This window comes from Diabrotica virgifera, chromosome 7 (genome assembly GCF_917563875.1).
Source record: "Diabrotica virgifera virgifera chromosome 7, PGI_DIABVI_V3a".
NCBI lineage: Eukaryota > Metazoa > Arthropoda > Insecta > Coleoptera > Chrysomelidae > Diabrotica > Diabrotica virgifera.
In genome coordinates this window covers 253,795,991-253,819,498 of record NC_065449.1, presented here as the reverse complement: position 1 = coordinate 253,819,498, position 23,508 = coordinate 253,795,991, and the positions used below count along the sequence as shown (strand labels likewise).

Genomic DNA, 23,508 nt, shown 5'->3' with positions numbered 1-23,508 from the left:
CACAACAGCAATGGTTTATTGGTGCTATGTTTTTTTGTTGATTGACAAAATATGTTCAAATGCCCATTTTGTAAATATTCTTTTTATTCCTGTTGAACTAATATTTTATTGACACAAAATCTATTCTAATTATTATCTCTATGATATTTTCTTTTTGTTTTCAGGCTTACAAACGATCGAAATACGCGCTTTGGAGCACAGACAGGGTGAAAAATTAGCCAAAGAATTTTTAAAGAAGTTCAAGCAGAGGATGGGCTCCTGATCTTTACTTAATAGACTGTTTTACTTTAAGATTCGAAGCTACAGAAGAGACAGGGTCACACCCGTGTTTTAATAGAGACAGTGCTCAACAAGGCAATGAATTGTTACCAACAAGAATCATTTTTATATTTGGCAACGCTTTATTAGGGATCATATATTAGGACTTTCTTTTGATAAGTATTTTTAAAACATCTAGTAGATAATTTATACTGCGGAACCAATATCTTCATTGTAATGGAGGTTCAGAAGCAGATTTAAGACATTTTGACATTGTAGGATATAATAAGATATTGGAGACCAAGGCCAAAGCGCGGTTGCCGGATTGCAGCTGATTCTGTCTCAGTACGCCACATCTGCGCATAAACCAAAATTTTACATAGTGGATAAACGTTTCTTGTGGGGATCTACTTTGTCGATGATTTGTAAAATTATTTGAATATTTGCTTATCTGAATCGCGCGGTATACGTACTATATTGGAATTCGTCATTATAACAATTTATTGCCAAACAATGTAAGTAACCATTATTTTTTAACTTGTATCGTCATATTACTTGCTATACTAAGCGTCGATGTATATTATTTGTGTTTAAAAACCATGTAAATCATATTTTTTTATTGTAACTATATCGAAATAATCGCAATAAAATTAGATTTGATCAAAAATAAATATGTATTTTTATAGTTTTGTATCATTTCCCATATTTAGACCATTTTTCTATGCATGCAAGTAAGTATATAACTTGATATAACAAATGACAGGTATCATGACAGTTGATAGTTGACGTATGGCGTAACAGCCGCCATCTTTAAAAGAGTTGTCGTTTGACAGGTGGATCACTGAATTGATTATTCAAAAACATTTTAAAACTAAATAAGTGGATTATTTCACTGTTGAAATGTAAATAGAGATCATACCCAGCGCAATGAGATTTAAAATTGATTTTAAATCGATTTTTAGGACTTTCAGTTTGTTTATCAAAGTGACATGTGTAAGTCTATTAAAATAACAAGAAAATCTACAAATATCGAGATAATCAAATGTTGCTATCCAGGAATAAGTACTTATACAGCTTAGAAAAAGTGTTTTGTGAAAGTTTATAGCAGCTTTTTTTCTGTATTCAAAAAATTATACAAAAGACCAAAAGAAGAAGGGGATCAAATAAGTCTTCCATCTAATTCGCCAGATGATTTCTACTGTCAAACTACTGAAGTGGATCAGTAAAAGAAAACAGACTAAAAAAGGTGTAGCCTTAGCAATACACGAAGGATACGAAAATCAGATCAAAGAGTGACAATACGTATCAGAAAGGATTTAACAATAACGATAAGAATAGAGAACGAAAAACTTGTACAACCTGAGTATACTGTAAGCATCAAACAGCAACGGAAACATTTTATGACGAATTAAAAGTATGTGATAGACATGTTAGAGGGAAGATGATAATACAGGGGAATTTTAACGCTTGAGTAGGCAAAAATAATTCAAATCAAAGATATAATTGGGCCATGTTAAACAAAAAGCAACCAACCCTCAATTTGTAAATTAAGAGAAAATTAACTTTTTATGTTTTTCTATATATTTAATTTTCCGTCGTATTTTTTTAAACGATAACTTCACTAATCAATAGTTTAATTTTAGAGCAATTTTATCATAGTAGTATCAAAATTATCCTAATAAATTTTTACAAAAAAAATAGCCATATTGAGGGTTGGTTTCTTTTTGCTGTTGGAAATATATCTAATAAAATGCAATCTGCAAAATCCAACCAACCCACAAAATCCATGAATAAAACCGAATAATTTCAGTCAACTCAGTAATACAATACAGTAGAATTTCTACTATTAAACATAATATCAATACAAATAAAAAATATGCGATAATCAGTGAAAACAACAAACCATAATATTTAAAAAGTAATATAAACATACCCTTAATCCTAAAACTTACCATTTTCTGCAATTTCGCGAGCCGCTTTAATTATTTTAACAGTTCTTAATTTAAACATATTTTTCGCATTAAATATTCGAAGATTTCTTCATAATATAATAGATATAACACAACAAATATTTTAATATTTAAGCACTATCTACTATTGGTCAGTACCTACACGTAAAAACAAAAAGATGCAACATTCCAGGAACCGTAATCGGCATAACAATATCAACCCACTTGGCTGGTACTTTTCGACAGTGCATTGTAATAGAATGTTCAGTCACACAAACAATCCAAGTGGGTTGGTTGTCTTATGCGAAATCTTAAGTGAACTATTATTAAACAGAAATAATTTGGAGTAGTATTTTTCATGGTTTAATATTTAGAATGGCTTGGTTGCTTTTTACACAATGTAGAATACACATTTTTAAATCGATATGTGACATTATCTTGTTTTCCTCAAAAATGTGGGTTGGTTGCTTTTTGCATAACAAGGCCCAATTATTGCAATAAAAATAAGACGATTCCAGTGGGCGCAAAAGAGAATAAGAGGAAGAAATAAACACAATCAACAAAGTTTTTCAGTTTGTATTCTTTAGAATGAGAAACAAAAGAAAAATTTAAATAAAATACAATAAACGCAGCAGTGGGACTCTATAACTTTTATAGCGAAAGCGTAAGCAAGTCGTAGCGAAGCGTAGCAAAGCAACGGTTCAGTTCGAATCGTACTCTGTATTGTGTGACTTCGCTTCGCTATACTATCGCAATACTCTACGAACTGGACCGAATTGAAACGAAAGATGGGGTAAAAATTAACGGCAACACAGCACGTCGTTTCAAGATTTTAGAGTTCTGTAATAATTGTCTTGTTCTATGCCACAGATAAACTCCGTCCTGTGGAAATGTGATGTGATTCTACACATTTGACAGATTTAACTAACCTATTGGCTGTGAGTTTCGACGGTAGCGCTATCTCGCGGTTTGAAACTTATACTTTTCTGATAAAATTTATGTATGTGAAATATACAAAACGAGAAAAATAGATACTTATCTAGAAAGACACAAATTATGAACTGAAATATTATTGTTACCTGATTACTAAACGAATACACAGAATTAATAGTAAAATTAATTATGTTTTTTTATTTTATTCATTATAATTATAATATTTAATATATAAGTTCGTGAGACTGGATGACTGCTTACGCAAGAGACAATTGAGAAAAAGAATAAGTTTATATGAATTATTTAACATTTTAAAGGTTACCTCTGTTTATTTTTGTGTGCTTACTGCTTTGATTATTAAAATTTGCAATTTGTATGAATTGTAATTTGTTTGAATTCTATCAAAATGGATATTAAACATTATACTGGATTCAGTATTATTTCCCATGATATCCAATTTCAATCAGCAACACCAAAAAAGGAAAGGATTTAGTTGATACAGGACATGTACGCAATGTTTCCGAATATAATAACTGCATCCAGTACTGTTATATTCAATATTTTTACATGAATCAATACAACAGCTGCAATATCTTGTTTTCTTTTTTGAAAAATCCATATTAACCGCCATTTCAGTTTGTGAAGTTTATCAAATGCACAAAACAAAACTGCCAACTGCCACTAACACAGCGTTGCCACATTTTATTTATAAAATCTACTGTAAGTTTAGCTTACTAAAATCTACTTATCAAAAACTAAAATATACTATAAAACTTTATTAATATATTTGTATATAATTTATGACTTTTTATAATAAAAATAACAGCTGACTAACTAGAAATTTTTTTTATTTAGCTAATGCCTCGACAACTAATGGGCATTGGCATGGTGATGGTACAGTGGATTTTACCAATTAGGTAGCTAGTGTTAAGTCGACTTTACATTACATGATTTATCATGTGATTTGTCATATGATTTGGTCATGGAGTAAAATTTACATGTTTACACTGTGTGATTTGTCATATGATTTTGCCATAAGCATTGTCATGCGGCTCGTCATGGGCAAAATCATATGATAAATCACGTGATAAATCATGTAGTGTAAAGTAGACTTTATGTGTAGTGTGTGTGTTGAGTAAGTGTTTTGTTACTTTGGAAAGTCGATGTCATTGTCTTTGCAGAGACGCTAATTGTATCCGAACGTCTGCGGTCCCTCCGGTGGGTACCGATTAGCGTTACCAGGTGTCCCGATTTGCGCGGGACGTCCCGATTTTCAGGTGTCTGGGGACGCGTACCGATTTGTACCTGATCGGGACACTAAACGTCCCGATTTTCACCCACGAAAACCAATTTCAGGAGGACTTGCAGTGAATTTTATAACTATGTTATAAAAACAAGGCACTCCTAAGAACGGCAAAATCGAATGAAAAATATAATTTTAATAAAAAATAAATAATTTACTTAATCTACGATTTTTTTTTTGTAATTTCGTCTGATTATTATTATGTAGGATTAAATACAGATTATAGAAACACCTTGTAGTCCAGTAAATGAAAGGGAAATACGGCGATACCGTGTAATTTTCAGGATCAACTCCGAATTGCATGAAAATTTGGACGGCTTGTGCTGTTGGTTGCTTTTACTCGGGGGATGACAGACGCCCCTAGTTGGGGGTGAAAAACCACGCGTTTAAAATAAGTCCGGAGATGGAAAAATTGACTAGTTCTAAGCAATTTTAGTTCTATAGAATTTTAACTTAATTAATACTTTTCGAGTTATTTACGATTGAAAATGTGTATTTTTCGACAAAAAAATCACGTTTTCAGGCGATTTTCACAAATAACCCAAAAAGTAAGTATTTGATTGAAAAAAATATTCTTAGCAAAAATGTAGCATAATATAAAAAATGAAAAAAATTGTGAACTCGTAAAGTCTATAAACCCAGCAAATGCAACGTTTTAGCTCATGAAAAATACGTTCTTATTCATCATATTCCAAATCAAATATTTCAACGTGAAATAACGAAGAAATTAAGCACTTTTCGGAAAAACCCAATGATAACATTTTTAATAAAACTTTATTTTCATTTCTAGAAAAGTCTCTAACATCAAAACTAAGTGAGTTGCTCAAAATCAAGTTGACTCCTTTTTTTTTGGTAAAAAAATCGTGAACATCTCCCCCTACTTAGCACCTCAAATGAAATTAATCGTTACCGCTTTACAAACAATTTACTTATATATTTTTTACATGATTGAAAGGGTTTGAACGAGTCACTAATCACGAGTGTATGAAAATTATGAACAGCCATATTTTAACCAATTTTTGTCTTACAGAAAAACAAAATGAATCCATCATATTTATAAAAGCAAAACCTACCTACTTCTTACTCCTTGAGATTTTTAGTATCCCTAATACTTTTTAGGTTATTTTGAAAAAGGCATTTTCCAATATTTTAGGAAAAATTTTTTTTACTATAAAACCAATTTTTTTTAAAACTAAGCATTCCCAACCGGTAAACCTTACAGATCGTATAAACAATACACATATAAAGTAAATGATAAAGCGGTGGTGCTAAATAGGGGGAGATTTTCACGATTTTCTTTACCAAAAAAAGGAGATAACTTTATTTTGAGCGTAAATCGCTTAGTTTTAATGCTCGAGACTTTTATATAAAACAAAATTAAAGAGTTTTTTAAACTCTTTAAAAAAATTTAATAGGTTTTGCCCGAAAATTGCTAAATTGTTTGGTTATTTCAAGTTGAAAAATTCGATTTGGAATTTGACGAATTAGAACGTATTTTTGATGAACTACAACTTTGCTTTTACTGGTTTTATAGACTTTCTGAACATACAATTTTTTTTGCTTTTTTAAAAGCTACATTTTTGCTAAGAATATTTTGTCGATAAAATTACTCGAAAAGTATTGACTTAATTTAAAAATTATATAGAACAAAAGTTTTTTAGAGTTAGTCAGTTGATCCATTTTGGGACTTACTTTAAACGCGCGTTCTTTTACCCCCGAGAAGGGGTAACTGTAACTGTCACCCCCAAGTAAAAGCAACAAACGGTACAAGTTCAACTTTAAAGTAGACAGTAAGTAGAACCTAAAACCAGATTTTCATGCAATTCGGAGTCGACTCTGAAAATTATGTATACTCCAAAAGGATCATTTACTGGGCTATTGTTGTTTATTTGTCCCGATTTTCAACCCTAAATCCCGATATGTTTTTGCTTATGTACCGATTAAAAACAAATCGGACCTGGCAACACTAGTACCGATCCCCCAAGGATAGAAACTATTTTCATTTATTAATTTATAATAAACGAAAAATTCTCTACCCTGGTGAAATTCAAACTCACGACCATTCGGACCTTTCGATCCAAAAGTAGGCGCTCTTACTACTGAGCCACAGAGGGAGTTTAACTAGAAATTAATATGACTGTTTGTAAACAAAAACCAAACTTTTTTATATTTTAACTGGGGAACAAAATGACCAACTATAATTAATTTTTATCAGTTTCATATTTAATATTTATATATAATATTTTGTCATCCACTGATTTTAACATCTGCATATCTGGATCACATTCTTCAAACAATTATTTCGCATTTTACATTAGAAACACGCAAACACAACATTTGTTGTTTTGCAAAGTTACATATATTATAATTAGTCCCGGTCTTTTCACCTCCGAATAAATATTTATTAGGAAGTTTATCCGGCAGATTACATGTAAATCTGTCAAATAACCTCCGAATAACTTTTATTCGGTGGTGAAAAGACCGGGCCTTAGATATTTTAGTTTTCCATCGTTAGCTTCTAACAGGCTCACCGACCACCGAATACCAGAACTCTTCAATAACACCTGAAATAGGTACTGATTGCACTGCTACTTGAAATCTGCAAGTTTGTTACACCAGAATCCAGTTTCATTTCTGTTTAATATTCATCATCTACGTCCTGGGGCTAGATTCCGTGCACTGTAGATATCTACACTTCGCTTTCTATCGATGTCAATTGTCGTGAAAATATTTGAATTTTTAGTTTTAATTGAATTATTTTCTAGTTTTGCTAGTTCATGCTGAAGTGACACTTGTAAAACAAGAAAATATTTGAATTAAAACTAAAAATTCAAATATATTGACATTGATAGAAAGCGGTCGGAGGTAGGTTTGTTCCAACATGAACTTTTGGACGGCCCAAAAACCGTCACGAAACTGCTTGTACCGTTTGTTGTGCGCATGTTCGTAATTGTATCGCCCAGTTATCGTCCCATGACGGTAATCATATATTTGTCATTTTTGTTGGTGACAGCTTGTGTGCTTTTAGTCGATCAAAGGCTCAAAAAATTTAAAGAATTAAATCCTAGTGCTCAAGTCAGTCCAACCAGCACATTATGCATTTGCCCGATTACTGAAATGATCATCACGAAACCGTCACCGAAAGATCACAATTCTTGTTGGAACAGTGGGAAGGACGATCCGATGACGATCATATTTTTGTTGGAACGGATTTTCTTTACTGCGCAGGATCGTTACCGTTTCCTGACGGTTCTCGGTCATGTTGGAACAAACCTGGTGTTAGCGATTGTACACAGAATCCCACCCCTGAATCTTATTTTCGGTAATGACATTGGGAAATTGTAACAAAATGTCTAAAAATTAATTTAGAAATGGGGTAAATACTATTAAAAAGCAAATTTTATTTTAGTCATAAGAAAATGTTGAAATATACCAAAAATCTACTAAAAAATATTTCCTACTAGAATTTTTTAAAAAATATCAAAAATCTACCAAAAAAGTAGAAATCTACTAAATGTGGCAACGTTGCACTAACAGCTGTGGCGAAAACCGTCAAATCCCCCCTCTCCTCTACCCATGGCGCGCCATTTAAATTAATCAGATAAATGCACAAAACTGCCACTAACAGCGCTGGAGAAAGCTGTCAAATCCCCTCTACCCATCGGCTCATGGCCAATAATTCCAAAAAAGCATAAGGTAAACAAAAACAAGTGTTTATTGTTGAAATTAAATAAAATGTTGCCTATAAATTTAATAATTTTCGACGAACAAGAACGTAGGGATCAGTTACGGCTGATTCCTGAAGAAGGTAGATTTTTAAGGGATAGAAGTGATTATTTTGGTTTGCCGGATTTACGATTCGTAGAGTTGTTTAGATTAAATAAAGATTTATTCCATTACCTTTTTAATGAATTGCAACCGTTGATGGATAACATTATATATATTTCCATGTTAAAAAAATGTATTTGTGAAAACTGAAAACTCGAGTATATTATGTATTTGTAAACAACAACGGCCAAAAAAACGAAACGTGGTAAAAAACAACCTCAAAACCAAGTAAAATTGTCAATTTCTTCTTCTAATACGTCACTCTAAGCGCTAAACGTGGTGAAACGAAACCACAAATAATCACGTTTCGCTTTACTTCCGAACTCCATTCGGTGTTGCCGACGTCATCCGACAGCAGTTTACAGAGTATAACTTGATGAAAGCGTTCGGAAATCACGCTTACGCTTTCGCTATAAAAGTTACAGAGTCCCGCTACAGGTTTAATTTTAAAAATATGTATATTTAAAGGGAAAAAAATATAAGACGTTAATCACAGAATTTGTTTGCAAAATGGTGGACAATATATACAAATGGTAACTTTAGCAGGTAAATCTTTAAAAAAAATAGTGAATACTCTTTCTGTCATCTTTAAATTCAGTTCATGTCTACAAAACATTCAACTTAATATAAAATACACAAATATTCTCTACCATTTTGCTTTTTAGTAGCAATTGATGCATAGTCAAGCGGGATATGGTGTTCAATATCTAAAATATTTTAATACCTTACCTTGGTTTGGTATTACCACCGTATAATGCCAAAGAGTCAGTAGAGTCACTCCGCGAAAATCCTTTGTTCTCTATGTTCCATTTTGGTGACGACGCATCAAAAATTTTGAGCCTTTACGCAGATGAATTACAGCTAAAGGCATCCTACGTTTGACGTGATTGGTCGTTATCGTCGCGCAGTCAAATTTTTGTCTCAGGCATGGATTGCAAAAGTGGATCCGTCAAAATTTGGGAGTGACTTAACTGATTATTTACCATTAAACTGTAGTATTACCACGTACAAAGCATTAGTCACACCAAGAAATGAATCCCCAGATAGGTAATTTATTATTAATAATTACTCGAATATAACAAAAAAATAATTAAGAAAAAGTTCAAATATTTCTTTAGTAACTGCTACTGTGTAATAAATAATAATAAAGCCGTAAATTTAAGCACCGCCAGCTTTGGCAGTGATAATCGTGACTAATACCGTCAGAGGGTAATAATTCATTATTCATTCCTTTCCGCACTTTGTGGAGGTTCTACATTTGGGTAATCTCTTTTGAACCTCCACATACCTTTTATAGTCCTAGATTATCACTTTTTGGCGGTTGGGTTTTTTTTGTTGACATTTGGAGGCCTTTTCTTTGCTGTCTCGGATTGTTCATTCCTTTCCGCACTTTGTGGAGGTTGGGGAAATCTTGTTTGGATCTCCATATACCTTTTAGTCCTATATTATCACTTTTTGGCGGGCGAATTTTTTTGTTGATATTTGAATTGCTTCTCCTTTCTGGTGCTGATTATTAATATTGACCGTAGGGGTATTAGTCGTGACTAATTTCCCTACCCCGCTGCGGGAATGAAATTAAGAATCATTATCATCAGCAGCCCGGTTTATGTTCACTGCAGGCCTTTCCTGTTTGTATCCAGAGATTAAGAATACCTGCTGACAATAAAAATATTGACTTTTTTTATTAATAAAAATATTTGATTTTTTTTTGTTATTACCCGCTGGACCATGCAACATATAGAACTCTCAATGAAAATTATAAAATTTCTTGAATGAATCATTAAAAATAGTTACTATGGAAAGACTACAAAACTAGCGCAACTACTCTCAAAATTCCTAAAGTAAAAAATTCGAGTTATAAAAACTATTTACACTAATGGTGTAACTGTTATTCAACTAGTCGAGAGTTTTGTGACATTAAAATGTTAAAATTGCCAATATGTCGAACTGATTTCTTAGTTTACGGGCCAGGGCAGCAGCCCTGGCCCCTAACTATTTGTTCTATAAGTTTTAGAACAAATAGCCCCTTGGACTATTTGTTACAAAACTATAATATGTGTCCCCGTTATCATTCAGTTGAGTTTTATGCAAAGAGCTTAGTTTATTCCCCCTACCCAAGTCTTTTCTGTCTTATGATTTAACAGGTGGGATGAAAAGTTCGTAAGCTGACACATAGATGGCACTACTGGTATTAAATCCATATTATGACGTTTAGTCAGCCCTAACCTTCAAAAGTTGCGTTTATAAATTTGACAGCTGTCGAACTATTAGTTTATGAAATATAGCATTTTGAGCGAAGCAACTTGTGTTAGTTTCAAAAAATTTATAAAAAAGAATTTCGTGTCTTAATAAAGCATTGCTGTTTGGCAAAAAAAATACTGTTGAAACCAAAGCTTGACTTGATAAAATTATTCGGACTCTGCACCAGGAAAATCAACCGTTGAGAAATGGTTTGCTAAGTTTAAACGAGGCGAAATGAGCACCGAAGACGATGCACGGAGTGGACGCCCCAAAGAGGATGTTACCTACGAAAACATCAAAAAAGTCCACAAAATAATTTTGGATGACCGTAAAGTGAAGTAGTGTAGCTGAGACTCTAAAGTTATCAAAGGAACGTGGTGGATATATTGTGCATAAATATTTGGGTATGCGAAAGCTCTGTGCAAAGTGGGTGCCGCGAGAGCTTACAATCGATCAAAAACAACAATGAAGTAATGATTCTGAGAAGTGTTTGAAACTCTTCAATCGTAATAAAACCCAATTTTTGTGTAGATATAATAAAATGGATGAAACATGACTCCTACAGTGAACAAATATTTTCAATATTTCAACATATTAGAACCTTGTACCTGTCCCTTCAAAACTAGTTTTTTACCCATATACCCGCCAAACAACAAAGCTAAAAGTTGCCCAACTACAAACTATGAGAGTCTGTTTGTAACCTTCGTCGAATGCATTTCAGAAGCTTTAAATATTGTAGTTTTTGTCTATTTTCACCTCAAGTATTACAATATAATTAATGTAGGCATTAATTATATTGCAAATTAATCAGCTAGGCAGTAAGTGATAGTGCCAAGTGTCAACTGTAAGTACAAAGATAGTCATATGTACATCTTGTTCAATTACCTCTCGTCAAGTTCGCGGTGTTGCCATTACGGGAAACGGTTCGCTGTTCTATGAAAAACTCTATGCGTGATAAACTGTCTTACTAATCTCATAATTTAAACTTATACTATCAATCTGCTATCTCTCATTTATTCTCCGACTAATTTAACTTTCCAATATATCTATTTTATGTTAGTTTATGAACATTGTGTTTTTATTACCTATCATCCTCTTCTTATCCCTAGCAAAGATTACTCCTTGCAGATGCTGAATTCAGCTGGTCCTTCGAGAAATAAAAAGAAGAAGTTCCCAAAATCTGTGTGCCAGAATCGACCATAGAACCAGCTACGGCGAGCTCCTTAATCGCACAACTCCATCATTTCACACCAGAGTCCAATCGACAGTCTGCCGAGTGGAATGCACGTGATGAACCGACTCCAAAGCGTAGAAAAATGCAACGGTCGGCCGGCAAGGTTATGGCATCAGTATTTTGGGATACACATGGTATAATATTCATCGACTATCTTGAAAAGGGAGAAACCATTAACAGCGACTATTACATTGCTTTATTGGAGCGTTTGAAAGACGAAATCGCGAAAAAACGGCCCAATTGAAGAAAAAGAAAGTGCTATTTCATCAAGACAACGCACCATGCCACAAATCAATGAAAACGATGGCAAAATTTCTTGAATTGGGCTTCGAATTGCTTCCGCAGCCACCGTATTCACCAGATATGGCTCTCAGCAACTACCACCTGTTCAGTGACCTCAAGAGAATGCTCGCTGGAAAGAAATTTAGCATAAATGAAGAGGTAATCGCCGAAACTGAGGCTAAAGACAAATTGTATTATAAAAATGGTATTGAAAAGTCGTATGACCGCTATAATCATTGTATCGCCCTCGAAGGTATTACTATATTGAATAATAAAATCAAATTTTATCAAAAAAAAATTCTTTCTATGTTATCCTACGAACTTTTCAGCCCAACGATTAATTGTTGTAAAATCATGTTTTAAAATAATAAATGCATAGTAAAATGTCCTTTGTTGAGTCAAATTAATAAATGCCATAAAATAATTTTCTGTGGTCACAAAACTCTTGACTTGCATCTCCATTGTATTAACAAAATACTCTGTATAGAAAAATAGAGTAATGTATTCACAATAAAATCACTCTCCGCGATCGAAGATTACTATACATTTGTACATGGACATGTAATATAAATGAAAATTATTGTGGTGATATAGATAAAAGCTTTTGTAAAATCAAATGAAAAATTAATTTATAGCTGATAACAAGAACTAAAGCTTTGGGAGCAATATACACTGCGTTTAGTTTTCAATTAGATATACGTACTTAAAATGGCAACATTGTGAGCTTCCCACATTCAATAAGCTATGCGTTATTATTTATAGACATGTAAACATTAAGAGTGTAGGCGGCATAGAGTATCAATTTCGGGATCTTAAGAAATGAACAGTGAATTCGTAATAAAAACGATTATCGAAGATGTACTGCCGTCCTCAAATAAAACGCGGTATGTGCAGTCAACTTAAAACCGAGAAATCGGCTCTCAAAGTTTTTTCTCGGGACTCTATATGTTTTGACAACTTTTTAATGCAAAACATGTTCTAATGATAGTTAAACATTATTTAAAAATATATTCTTAAAAAAAATGTTTTTATCAAAGCTGTAAATAAAAAGTCATACCGCGTTTTAATTGAGCAGCGGACATATTACTGGATCAGAAATAGTGCCGTATCTACATTTTCTTTACAAATATGATTTTTTACAAGGAAGAATAGTTACCAAAAAAGAAAAATAAATAGCTTATGATTGTTTATCATATACGCAAAATATCTACATGTGATAAATGTTCAAAATACGAGGTCGTAACACGAGTCTCGATAAAAACGCGGTAAATGCGCTGTGCTCAATTAGAACGCGACAAGTACATGATACTCGCTAGCACATACCGCTTTTTAGTTGAGTACTCTGTAGATACCGCATTTTAATTAAGCAACTATTGAAATTTAGCACATACGGCATATTCCAATTTGTTTATTTTGGTACTTTCGGTAGTTACGGCTTTCAAACATTGCAGAAGCATACATAAGGTCACAAGAAAACCACATATATCAAAAACCCGATTTTCAATTTTTTTTTGCAGATACCGCGTTTTAATTGAGGACGGCAGAGTACGTCTAAACCGTTATTGTTAAGTACTATGGTTTGTTTTTTAGCCAAGAGGAGTGATTTAAATTTACCGCGCTGTATTGCTTGTTTGTAATTGGTCCAACCGCAGGCAAGTTTACTCCACTGTTATAAAATTTTGACACTAGTGACATTTCATAGGTTAATTAAGTTATATCGGCGATTTCTGTGTTATTCCTTTAATTTTTAGATTGTTAGTCTACTTTTATATAAAAACCAGTTGTTTTTGGAACTCTTTAGCGACGTATTAATTTAAAATAATATTTACGGATTACCGTTGAGGGCCGACTAGATCAACCAAAAAAGAAGATGTATTTGGTTATTATTCTAGTGACTTTCTTGGGTGTGAATTTGTCTTTTTAGTTTACTCCTCCTGGTTAAAAAATAAACTATAAATGCCTTCCTCTTCCCCACTTTCTCTGACTGAGCGGCGACGATATTTCAGTTACAAAGTTAAAGAGAGGGCATTGCCGAACGATACTAAAGTGGAATAATAAGCAATGTTGCCGTTTTTAGCACTTCCTTCGCTGTGGTATTTCTAATTAGAAAGTAAACGCTTTGTATCATGCGGTTCAGTAGTAAGACGAATAAGAATTGACAAATACCTCGGACCTCATAAAAAATGCGACGATTTAGACGTTTTTTAGAACTTTTGACGTTTCTTGGGAGTGTTCAAAACTCTCCGTCACTTTTGATCATCTTTTAAAGGTTTTTATAACATTTTCAATGTACAGGGTAGCGAGAAAGTATGGAAACACGGTAATTTCTTAGGAACCGCTTGAACGATTTTTATAAATTTTGGTGGGTAGGGTGTTCTAATACGGCCGATATTATAGTGGTAATTACATTGTTGTCAAATATTCCGTTTTTCTGTAAATCTAATGAACTTTCTTATTTTAAATAAAACACCCTATATATTTTTTGCGTTTTGAAGTTCTTGCGAAATACTGATTATTTTTCATGATATAGTCCCTATACCCAAATGCCATAATTTCGGAGTTATTGCTACATTTATTAAAAAAAATTTTAACAAATTATAAAAATCCATTTTTTCCTCCCGGGTGGTACATTCTTTTAGGTTCCTTGGATTATTGGAAAAAAAAGCTCTTTTGTAATTTTCCTCAAAAGTTAATCGTTTCCGAGTTATAAACAATTTAAAACCGAAAAAATCGAAAATGACGATTTTCTAGAGTTAGGAACACTAGTAAAAAATATTATTTTGAAACTACGAAGTGCCTTAATTCAAGTTCAAACCTTATTGTATTAGATACCGATAAGTGATTTGGTATTATTTCATTTTAAAATATTATTTTTAGTTGTTAATGCAGCCCGATTACCCCTTCTCTCATATGAGCTTTATTAACAATTGAAAAAAAAACAATGTTTTAGAATAAAATATGCAAAAAATGCTTACAGGGATCTGATAGAAAAAGGTTTTAGCTTGAATTTAGGTACTTCCTAATTTTCAAAATGATTTTTTTACTCTTGTGTTTTTGAACCTAGAAAATCGTCATTTTTCGATTTCTTTTAGTTTTAAATTGTTTATAAGTCGGAAACGATTAACTTTTGAGGAAAATTACAAAAGACCTTTTTTGTTCCCAATGATCCAAAGAACCTAAAATAATGTCTACCTGGGCCAAAAAAAATTGATTTTTATAATTTATTCAATTTTATTTTTGTTTAATAAATGTAGCAATAACTTCGAAATTATGGAATTTAGGTATAGGCAATATAACATAAAAAATAATCAGTATTTCTTAGGAACTTTAAAACGCAAAAAATATATAGAGTGTTCAATTTAAAATAAGAAAGTTCATTAGATTTCCAGAAAAACGGAAGATTTGACAACAATGTAATTACCACTATAATATCGGCCGTATTAGAATACCCTTACCCACCAGAATCTATAACAATCGTTCAAGCGGTTTCCGACAATTACCGTGTTTCCATACTTTCTCGCTACCCTGTATTAACTTTTAAGACAATGTTTTATCGAATTGGACACTCTGATTCCTCACCTTTCACATTTATTGCCCGAATTTGGCATTTTCTCGATTTTGTAATACTCTTTAGCGAGTTTTTTAAAACTTCTGACATTTTTTCATTGCTTTTGGCAAGTTTTTATCGTTTTTGACGAACATCCTTCTGATGTCGGACTTAATAATGTTTTTCAGAAGCTATTTAGGGTATTTCGTCGCTTTTCCTGCTTCTTTCTTTTTAATGTTTTAATGTTTTAATGTTTTTTGTTTGAATCTGTAGAGTTTTTTTGTCGTTATTGAAGCTAATAATTTTATACGTTTGACGTTTTCTGACACAATCCCAATTGAACCTAGTGGTAAGTAGTGACCAAGATAAGATAATGAATGTTATATAACTGCCACTGCTTTAGTTCTGGTTAAAGGTTAGATGAATCTCGCTGCAAGAACAAATAGTTAACTGAATATCACAAAATAGCGCTAGTAAATTACCCGAATCACCTACATTAAATTTAAAATCCCACAAAACATAAATAAATTAGCTAGATAGCACGTAGCATGTACAACCATTTTATACAAATACTTAAAATAGTACGAATAAAATAAAAATACGTTTAAAAATGAAATAGGTGACCAAAATGAACTGAAGTACACCTGCATTTGAAAAACTCCACTTCTAAGGACGTTATATACGACCCATGGACATCATTTTGCTAACACGATGCTACAACACATTCATGAAGCTGTAAAAGCAGGCAACACACGCAGCAGTGCCCTTGCGAGCGTTGTTACGGAGTTTATTGGAGTTTTTCACTTCTAGTAATTTCTCCTCAATTTTCACTGTAAAAACCTGTTAAAACTGTGACCTGATCACGAACATCTCTGAACGTTTTATCAAAAACATAAAATGGTTGTTCACGAGCATTTAAATTTTAAATAATAAGCATATCACTACATAAAACCCTGGCAACATATAACGTTTTGGTATTAATACAAAATAAATCTTAAAATTAAAAAAATCTTAACATTATAATCATCTAACAAATTTTTAGTTGTACGCGAATCTTTGAAAATGCAATTTTATACGGAAATATTCTAAACGGGTATCAATATGAATAATAAATTTGTATCAATAATTTTAATAGTATATTCAAGAGAGAAATATTTTTAAAACTTTAAAATTAATTTCATCGCTGCAGAACTTCGGTCAGCATTAAGCACGTTGGTGCGACAAGAAGAAACTAAACACAAATAGAAAAATATTCTATGAGCCGTTAAAATGTCACCGACTGTAAAAAAGTGCAATATGATTTGATTTTTTACGTTTGCGAAGTAACAAAGCACATTTTAACAAATAAGATGAAGAATTGAAACGTGACAGACGATTTATATATAAGTAGTGGGGTTCCTACGGTCTCCTTCGCATCCCACATTTCGCTCGCCATCGTTTTCTATCCACCCATTCGTTTTCGTCAATAGCTCTATCTGCCATAGACTGTTCTATGCCTTTCTTCCATGTTTCTGTAGGCCTTCCTCTTCTTCTTCTTCTATTTATGGCTATTTATGGGTGTGTAATTTAATGCTCTTTTTGGCCATCATACCATAGCAATTTCTTTGTTTCTATATGGTCAACCGTGGAATATAAACTCTTTGTCCGTCGTCTTATTTCTTCATTTGGTACGTGTTCTAATCTAGATACTCTGCATGCTCTACGTTAAGTAATCCATTTCCGCTACTTCTATATTTTTCTTTCCTTTCCTGTGAGTTGCCAACACTCTGCTCCATAAGTTATAATAGGTTCCACAATTGTTCTGTAGATTGTTAACTTTGTGTTCAGCTTCACCTTGTTAGACCATAGTAGACCATTTAAAATACGAGTTACTTTCCTTCCTTGCTGTATCCTATGCTGTATGTCTCTTTTTGTAGTTCCTTCTTCTGATATGCTTCCTAAATATCTATATTCCTTACATTTCCTTATATTTCTTAACTCTAATTCCGGATCTTCGGTTTCCTCTCCTATTCTCAAATATTCCGTTTTCTCCATGTTCATACATAGGCCCCATTTTTCATATTCGATCTGTAACTTTCTTAGCATATAATCCATATCATGTTCATCGTTGGCAAGAATTACTTGGTCATCAGCAAAAAACAAAGTTGTTAAGCAGTTTTCTTCAATCATTATTCCCATCCCAGCAACTGTTTTCCTCCATTGCTCCAGAGCTTTCTGGATGTATATTTTAAATAGTGTTGGCGATAAGCAGCACCCTTGCCTTAAACCTTTTGTAACAGGGAATGGTTTCGACATAGATTTTCCCTGTTTAATACAGCTTTTCGGATTTTGATGCATATTTTGAATTGCTCACACATATGCTTCGCTTATGCCTATCGTGGTCAAAATTTCAAAGAGTTTCTTTAAAGGTACCGTGTCGTAGGCTTTTTCCAGATCAATAAATGTTAGGTGAGTAGACAGATTCCTTGCTCTTCTTTTCTCTATTATTTGTTGCATCACGAATATTTTATCTGCGCACGATCTACCGGCGCGAAAACCACTTTGTTCTTCCATGTCCTGAATTTCTAATTCCACCCTTTTCTTTAATACTCGGACATACAACCTCCCCATTTCACTGGTTATACTTATACCTCTGAGAGACAGACGATTTAACAACCGAAAAAAAGATGACTGCCATTCGGGACGAGACTGCAGTGCGCGGGTAAAGGGTGTCCCAACAAGCCCATACACTGAGAAGATCTCGAGCTTCACGCTACCAAATAAATATATACAATTACGTTTCAATTCAATTCGAGACTATTACCATCCTCTAACACGAGTTTCTAGGTCTACCCGTCATCAGAGAGGTTTGTAAGAAGACTGAATTGAATCAAAACGCACCGACTAGGGACTGGTTGGCAATTATATTAAAATAATATACCAACTTGGCGTAGCCCCATACATCATTTTTTGTTCGATTATAGCGCCATCTATCAACAACTAGAATAAATGTTATAAATGATTTTAATCACGGACGTACCTTTTTCTGTCACTTACAACTTAATGCGTTAAAAAGAAATCGAAAAACTGTGACGCACTGAAAGATGCCTGTGAGAAGGAGCATATGTCTTTGTACTCACTTATAATGCTCAACAAATTACGGGATCTGGATTTCAATGTAAATTTTTTTTTATAATTTTCGTATCAAAGTTCGTGAAGTTAGGCGTGTTGATGACAGTTGACCAGCTGCAGGCGACCCATAATCACGCCACTCACACTACACTTTTCCTCTAAGCCCTGAAATTATTTCATAAAAAATAATTATATCACGTTTAAAGATCTCACTTAACAGTCAAACGGTGCAAAATAGCCTCAGTTTGGGCCCTCAATAAACGGATACATTGAATCAACTGCAGTTTTTAGTATTCAGTTACCTTCTCTGGCTTAACATGGAAAATAAATCCTAAGTTGGCCATCGTAGAACAAAAATGTTAGAATTCAACAAAAATAATTATAAATAACACAGTTTTATCACAAGTAACAATAGTTTTATCACAAGAGTAATTCGCTTCGATCAACTATGTTACTATTACTGAGTTAAGCCTATTTTTTCTTTATTTAAAACAAAAACCACGCTTGTTGAAAATATGTCATAAAAATTGCACTTTCAAAACAACTCGCTTACAAAAATCCCTGGTTTTTACTGCTTTTTGGTTGTTAACAGTTAGTTCGCTCAGAAGTAAAATATTTAGTGATCAAAAAACGACCCAGCAACATCAGGTTAAGTCGACTCTGGAGGCCTAGCTCGTTGCCTTCGAATGTGTTGAGTGGAAGGATGTTTCCGAATTTTCTATAAGCCAGGAAAGATCTAGATCAAGTTCTTCTTGGACGGGAGTCTCCAATGGTTCGGGTGAAGGTGCCTGTAGATTTAAAAATATTAGATATTATTCATACCTTTTAAATCTGAATAATAAAGGAGAGTATTCGAATATAACAAGCCAACACTGGTGAATTGTGTATTAAAAGTTAATAGATTGGATTTCAGAAGCAAAAAATTAGCATAGGTAGGGAGGAATGTTCAGTAAGAGGAGTAAAGAATAATATAAAAGGTGTGGATCACTTTGGAGAAAAGAGTAATAAGGAATAGGAGGCAGAAAAAAATCACATAAAATATTTGGAACAATTATATACAGTAAAAAGAAGAAAAGTTGAAAAAACATTCACCATTGAACGAAATTTGATAGCCCTAAGTATCTTCCAGATGGTCGTGAAGGTATTGAAACGGTTTTCGTTTATGGAGACAAATAGAAATGATGAAAATCAGTAAAATATATTGAACATAGTAAGAACATGACATGGAGGTTTATGCTTTGCACTTCGTACATTAAAATTGGCTCAAATTGATACCAACTTGATTAAATTTAAAAAAAAAAATGGAACAAAATGAATTGCAGAAAACCATTACACAGAAAAATTCCATTATACACTACGGATCTTCGTAATGAATTCCTTTAACTTCTTGTTCACATTCGAGTCACAGAGGTTAGTTCGTGAAGCATTCTATATTCTACATGGTTGGTGTTAATAGACGAGCATTACAGAAAGCTTAGGAGAACATTGAATGACGAAACAACATTTGAAACAGAACGAATTCACAGGGATACAAGCCAAAAGAGACTCTAGGAACATTATTGAGAGTTACAACTACAATGGTTTAACGGGTTCGTACACCAAAGTGATATCGCGACAGAATCGAAAATCAACTGCAAGTTAAATCGAGAATAAATCGCTTACCCTGCATATTCCAGATGTGGAAGGAGCATCAATATCGAAGGTACTGGTTTCGCTCAACGATTTTCTAACCAGTATATTCTTTCCTTTGATGGGGTTCGGTGTATAACTCTCACTGCCTTTCGACCTCTTCTTTGGATATGACCGCCCAGGTGTTTGGTGTATATCAGCTGTAGTCGTAATTTGAGACGATCCCTGAGTAAGTTCTGACATATTTTGTGAGGTTCGTATACTGTCATAAGAATTCGAGATGTAGCCACTATCTGCCAAAGTTCTCGAGCTTCGTACACTTTGATAGGAATCAGCCTGGTAACCACTATCTTCCTCTTCGTCGCTGGACGATACTACGAATTTTTTCTTCCGCTTCTTTTCCTTTCGATCGAGACTTTGGCGCCCACAGACCGGTTGAATTTGTTCAACTGGTACTTCCTCGCTCTGTAAAAAAGATATATTTACAGTCCGTTCACTACCCCCAGTCCCAACTGTCTAACGTGAAATTCACACTTTGATTGCAGTACGGTTAAGACAGGAATGCGCATTCAGTGTTGCCACAGTTCCTGTGCGACACTCTTGAGAGAGCAATCAACAACTGATAAAGACCGACAACCCTGTGCGTTTATTCCCCATTAGAAATTTATTGCCCTATCTTGGACGTACTGCATTCTCGGTGTGAATTTCTCAATAGTAAATTTGATAATTATTTTTGATAAAGTTACATTTTGACAGACTAGAAGTGGCTGGTAATGAATATAACACCTACTAACACATCCTCAAAGCCAATACTAATTGTACACAAACGTTTATTCACATGTGAGGCCATTATTTGCAAAACTCTCTCTTTGCTTTCTGGACATTTTTTGGGAGGTTTGAGAAAAAATTATTAACGACCGAGTAGTATTTAGCTCACAACGTTAAGAATTTTATTAATGTTGCTTAACCTTCGGATGACCAAGCGGGGGAAATTGTGACCACAGCATATGTTTTTCTTTAATAAATTCAAAAGTATTTTCAATTTTTAACTCATTATTTTTGAAGTTATACTTCTTTAGGCGCGATTGAGATTGAGGGTGAATTTATATTAATCCAATATTCACGTAATATATTGTTTTCTTACTCTATGTTTTGTTGTATTTTTTTAATTCTAAATCATTTCAATTCAAAATCAAAATAATTTCATTTAATTCAAAAATGTCAAAGGTTTAATTCGTTTAGTTAGTCGATCTTCGCACATAATGACATATCGTCTCCGTGGCGAAGCGTTTAAGGCGAATGAACACCAATACCAACCGCGCTGGTAGCTGGTTCAAACCCCAATAGAAACTTTTATTTTTTTATTTTTGAAGTTATACTTCTTTACCGGCGATAGAGGGTGATTTTTTTATATGTTAAAACCTATCAGCCCGGCGCATGCGCATTATAACTTTGTTCTGATTGGATGTTCAAATGACATGTCAAAAATTATCCGATATGGCAGCTGTGGTTTGGAGGTAAAGGTAAACAAATGTATAATATTATATTAGTTTTATTGTTGTGAGGACAGAAACAAAAAAGTTTATAATATTGTAGTGACTTTTAAATAGTTTTTAAAAGCAACAGGTACGTAATAATTGTTAATGTATCATGGGTATAAACCTACCTATTTGATCTGCCAAAATACATAATATGTAATACTTTTATTTATATAATTTGATTACCATCAAAATTTCTATCAATATTCACCTAATATATTGGTTTTTTGCTCTATGTTTTGTTGTATTTTTTCAATTCTAAATCATTTCAATTCAAAATTAAAATAATTTGATCAATTTTCAAAATATCAAAATATCACAAGTTTAATCCGTTTAGTTAGTCGATCTTCGTAAATAATGACACATAGTGTCCGTGGCTAAGCGGAGAAGGCGAGTGAATTCCAATACCAACCGCTCTTATCAGCGCTGGTTCGAGTCCCAATAGAAACTTTCTTTTTTGTTTTTTTTTTAATACATTTTATGATTGTAAGTATATTTATTATATAATTGTATTTTCAGAAAATACGTATTTAGTTAAAAAAATTTTCGACAATTAATTTTCAGACATCATTTGTGGCTTGTTTTGTGTTTGTGTGTGTTTTATTCTTTTATTATTTTAATTTTTGGCACTGTTCTAATAAAAATGTTTAAGAAGTAGTAAGTATAAATTAGTTTAATATTTAAACAAAATATAAATAAAAAGTATATTAATTTCGTTTAAATCATATAATAGAAGTATAACTTCTTACGTGCGTACAAAGTACACACACATTCTTTTTTTTTTATACATTTTATGATTGTAAGTATATTTATTACATAATTTTATTTTCAGAAAATACGTATTTAGTTAAAAAAATTTCCGACAATTAATGTTCAGAAATCATTTTTGTGGCATTTTTAATGTGTTTGTGTGTGTTTTATTCTTTTATTATTTTAATTTTTGGCACTGGTTTAATAAAAATGTTTGAGAAGAACTAAGTATAAATTAGTTTAATATTTAAATAAAATATAAATAAAACGTATATTAATTTCGTTTAAATCATATATAATAGAAGTATAACTTCTTACGTGCGTACAAAGTACACACACATTCTTTTTTATTTGACTTTAATATCATTCTAGATACCCTCATATTTTGAAATAAAAAAAAATTCCCTATATTTTACGAATAAAAAATATATTCTGAAGTTGATGTTTAGTAAAATACCGTCTATTATGTGTAATTACAAGTAGTTTTACGCTAATGACGTCGACTTTGCAAAGTAACAAGACACTTACTCAACATACACAATACACATGACACTAATTTTGTGTCTGGCTGAATGACAAAGTGTATGCCAAAAACAAAATCATTTTTTTGTTAATTGTCATTTTTGATATTTTTGACCTGGGGTCATTTTTCCCCCCTTGGTCATCCGTGTAACAAAAAAAGGTTGGTCATCGGAAAGTTAAACTCTAAGCAACATTAACACATTAAACGCCACGTGAGTTGTATTTAACTCACGCCCTGTTTGAACCAGGCTTTCTGTGAGTTAAATATAATTCACATTAACATTGAGACTCTGAACGTGGAGCCGGAAAAAAAAACAAAAAATTTTAATGTGGCGGTTAATGTGTTAATAAAATTCTTTACGTTGTGAGCTAAACAGTACTTG

The 23,508-nt window shown here is 32.9% G+C and overlaps 2 protein-coding genes across 10 annotated transcripts in view; one reads left to right on the top strand and one right to left on the bottom strand.

Moving 5' to 3' along the window:
- Window positions 1-941, top strand: part of LOC114330332 (protein unc-13 homolog 4B) — a 136,197-nt gene extending 135,256 nt beyond the window's left edge. For all 9 annotated transcript variants that reach the window (XM_028279657.2, XM_028279687.2, XM_028279677.2 and 6 more), the window contains one exon: window positions 165-941. In XM_028279657.2, coding sequence (XP_028135458.2) covers window positions 165-262 — 98 coding nt within the window. In that variant the 3' untranslated portion in view covers window positions 263-941. The remainder of the gene's footprint in view (window positions 1-164) is intronic.
- A 1,828-nt stretch (window positions 942-2,769) lies between these two features.
- LOC114330236 (uncharacterized) overlaps window positions 2,770-23,508 on the bottom strand; it is a 62,233-nt gene continuing 41,494 nt past the window's right edge. Inside the window, exons 11-12 of the mRNA XM_050656702.1 lie at window positions 20,349-20,780; window positions 2,770-19,474 (exon numbers count right to left, since the gene is read on the bottom strand). Coding sequence (XP_050512659.1) covers window positions 19,355-19,474; window positions 20,349-20,780 — 552 coding nt within the window. The 3' untranslated portion in view covers window positions 2,770-19,354. The remainder of the gene's footprint in view (window positions 19,475-20,348; window positions 20,781-23,508) is intronic.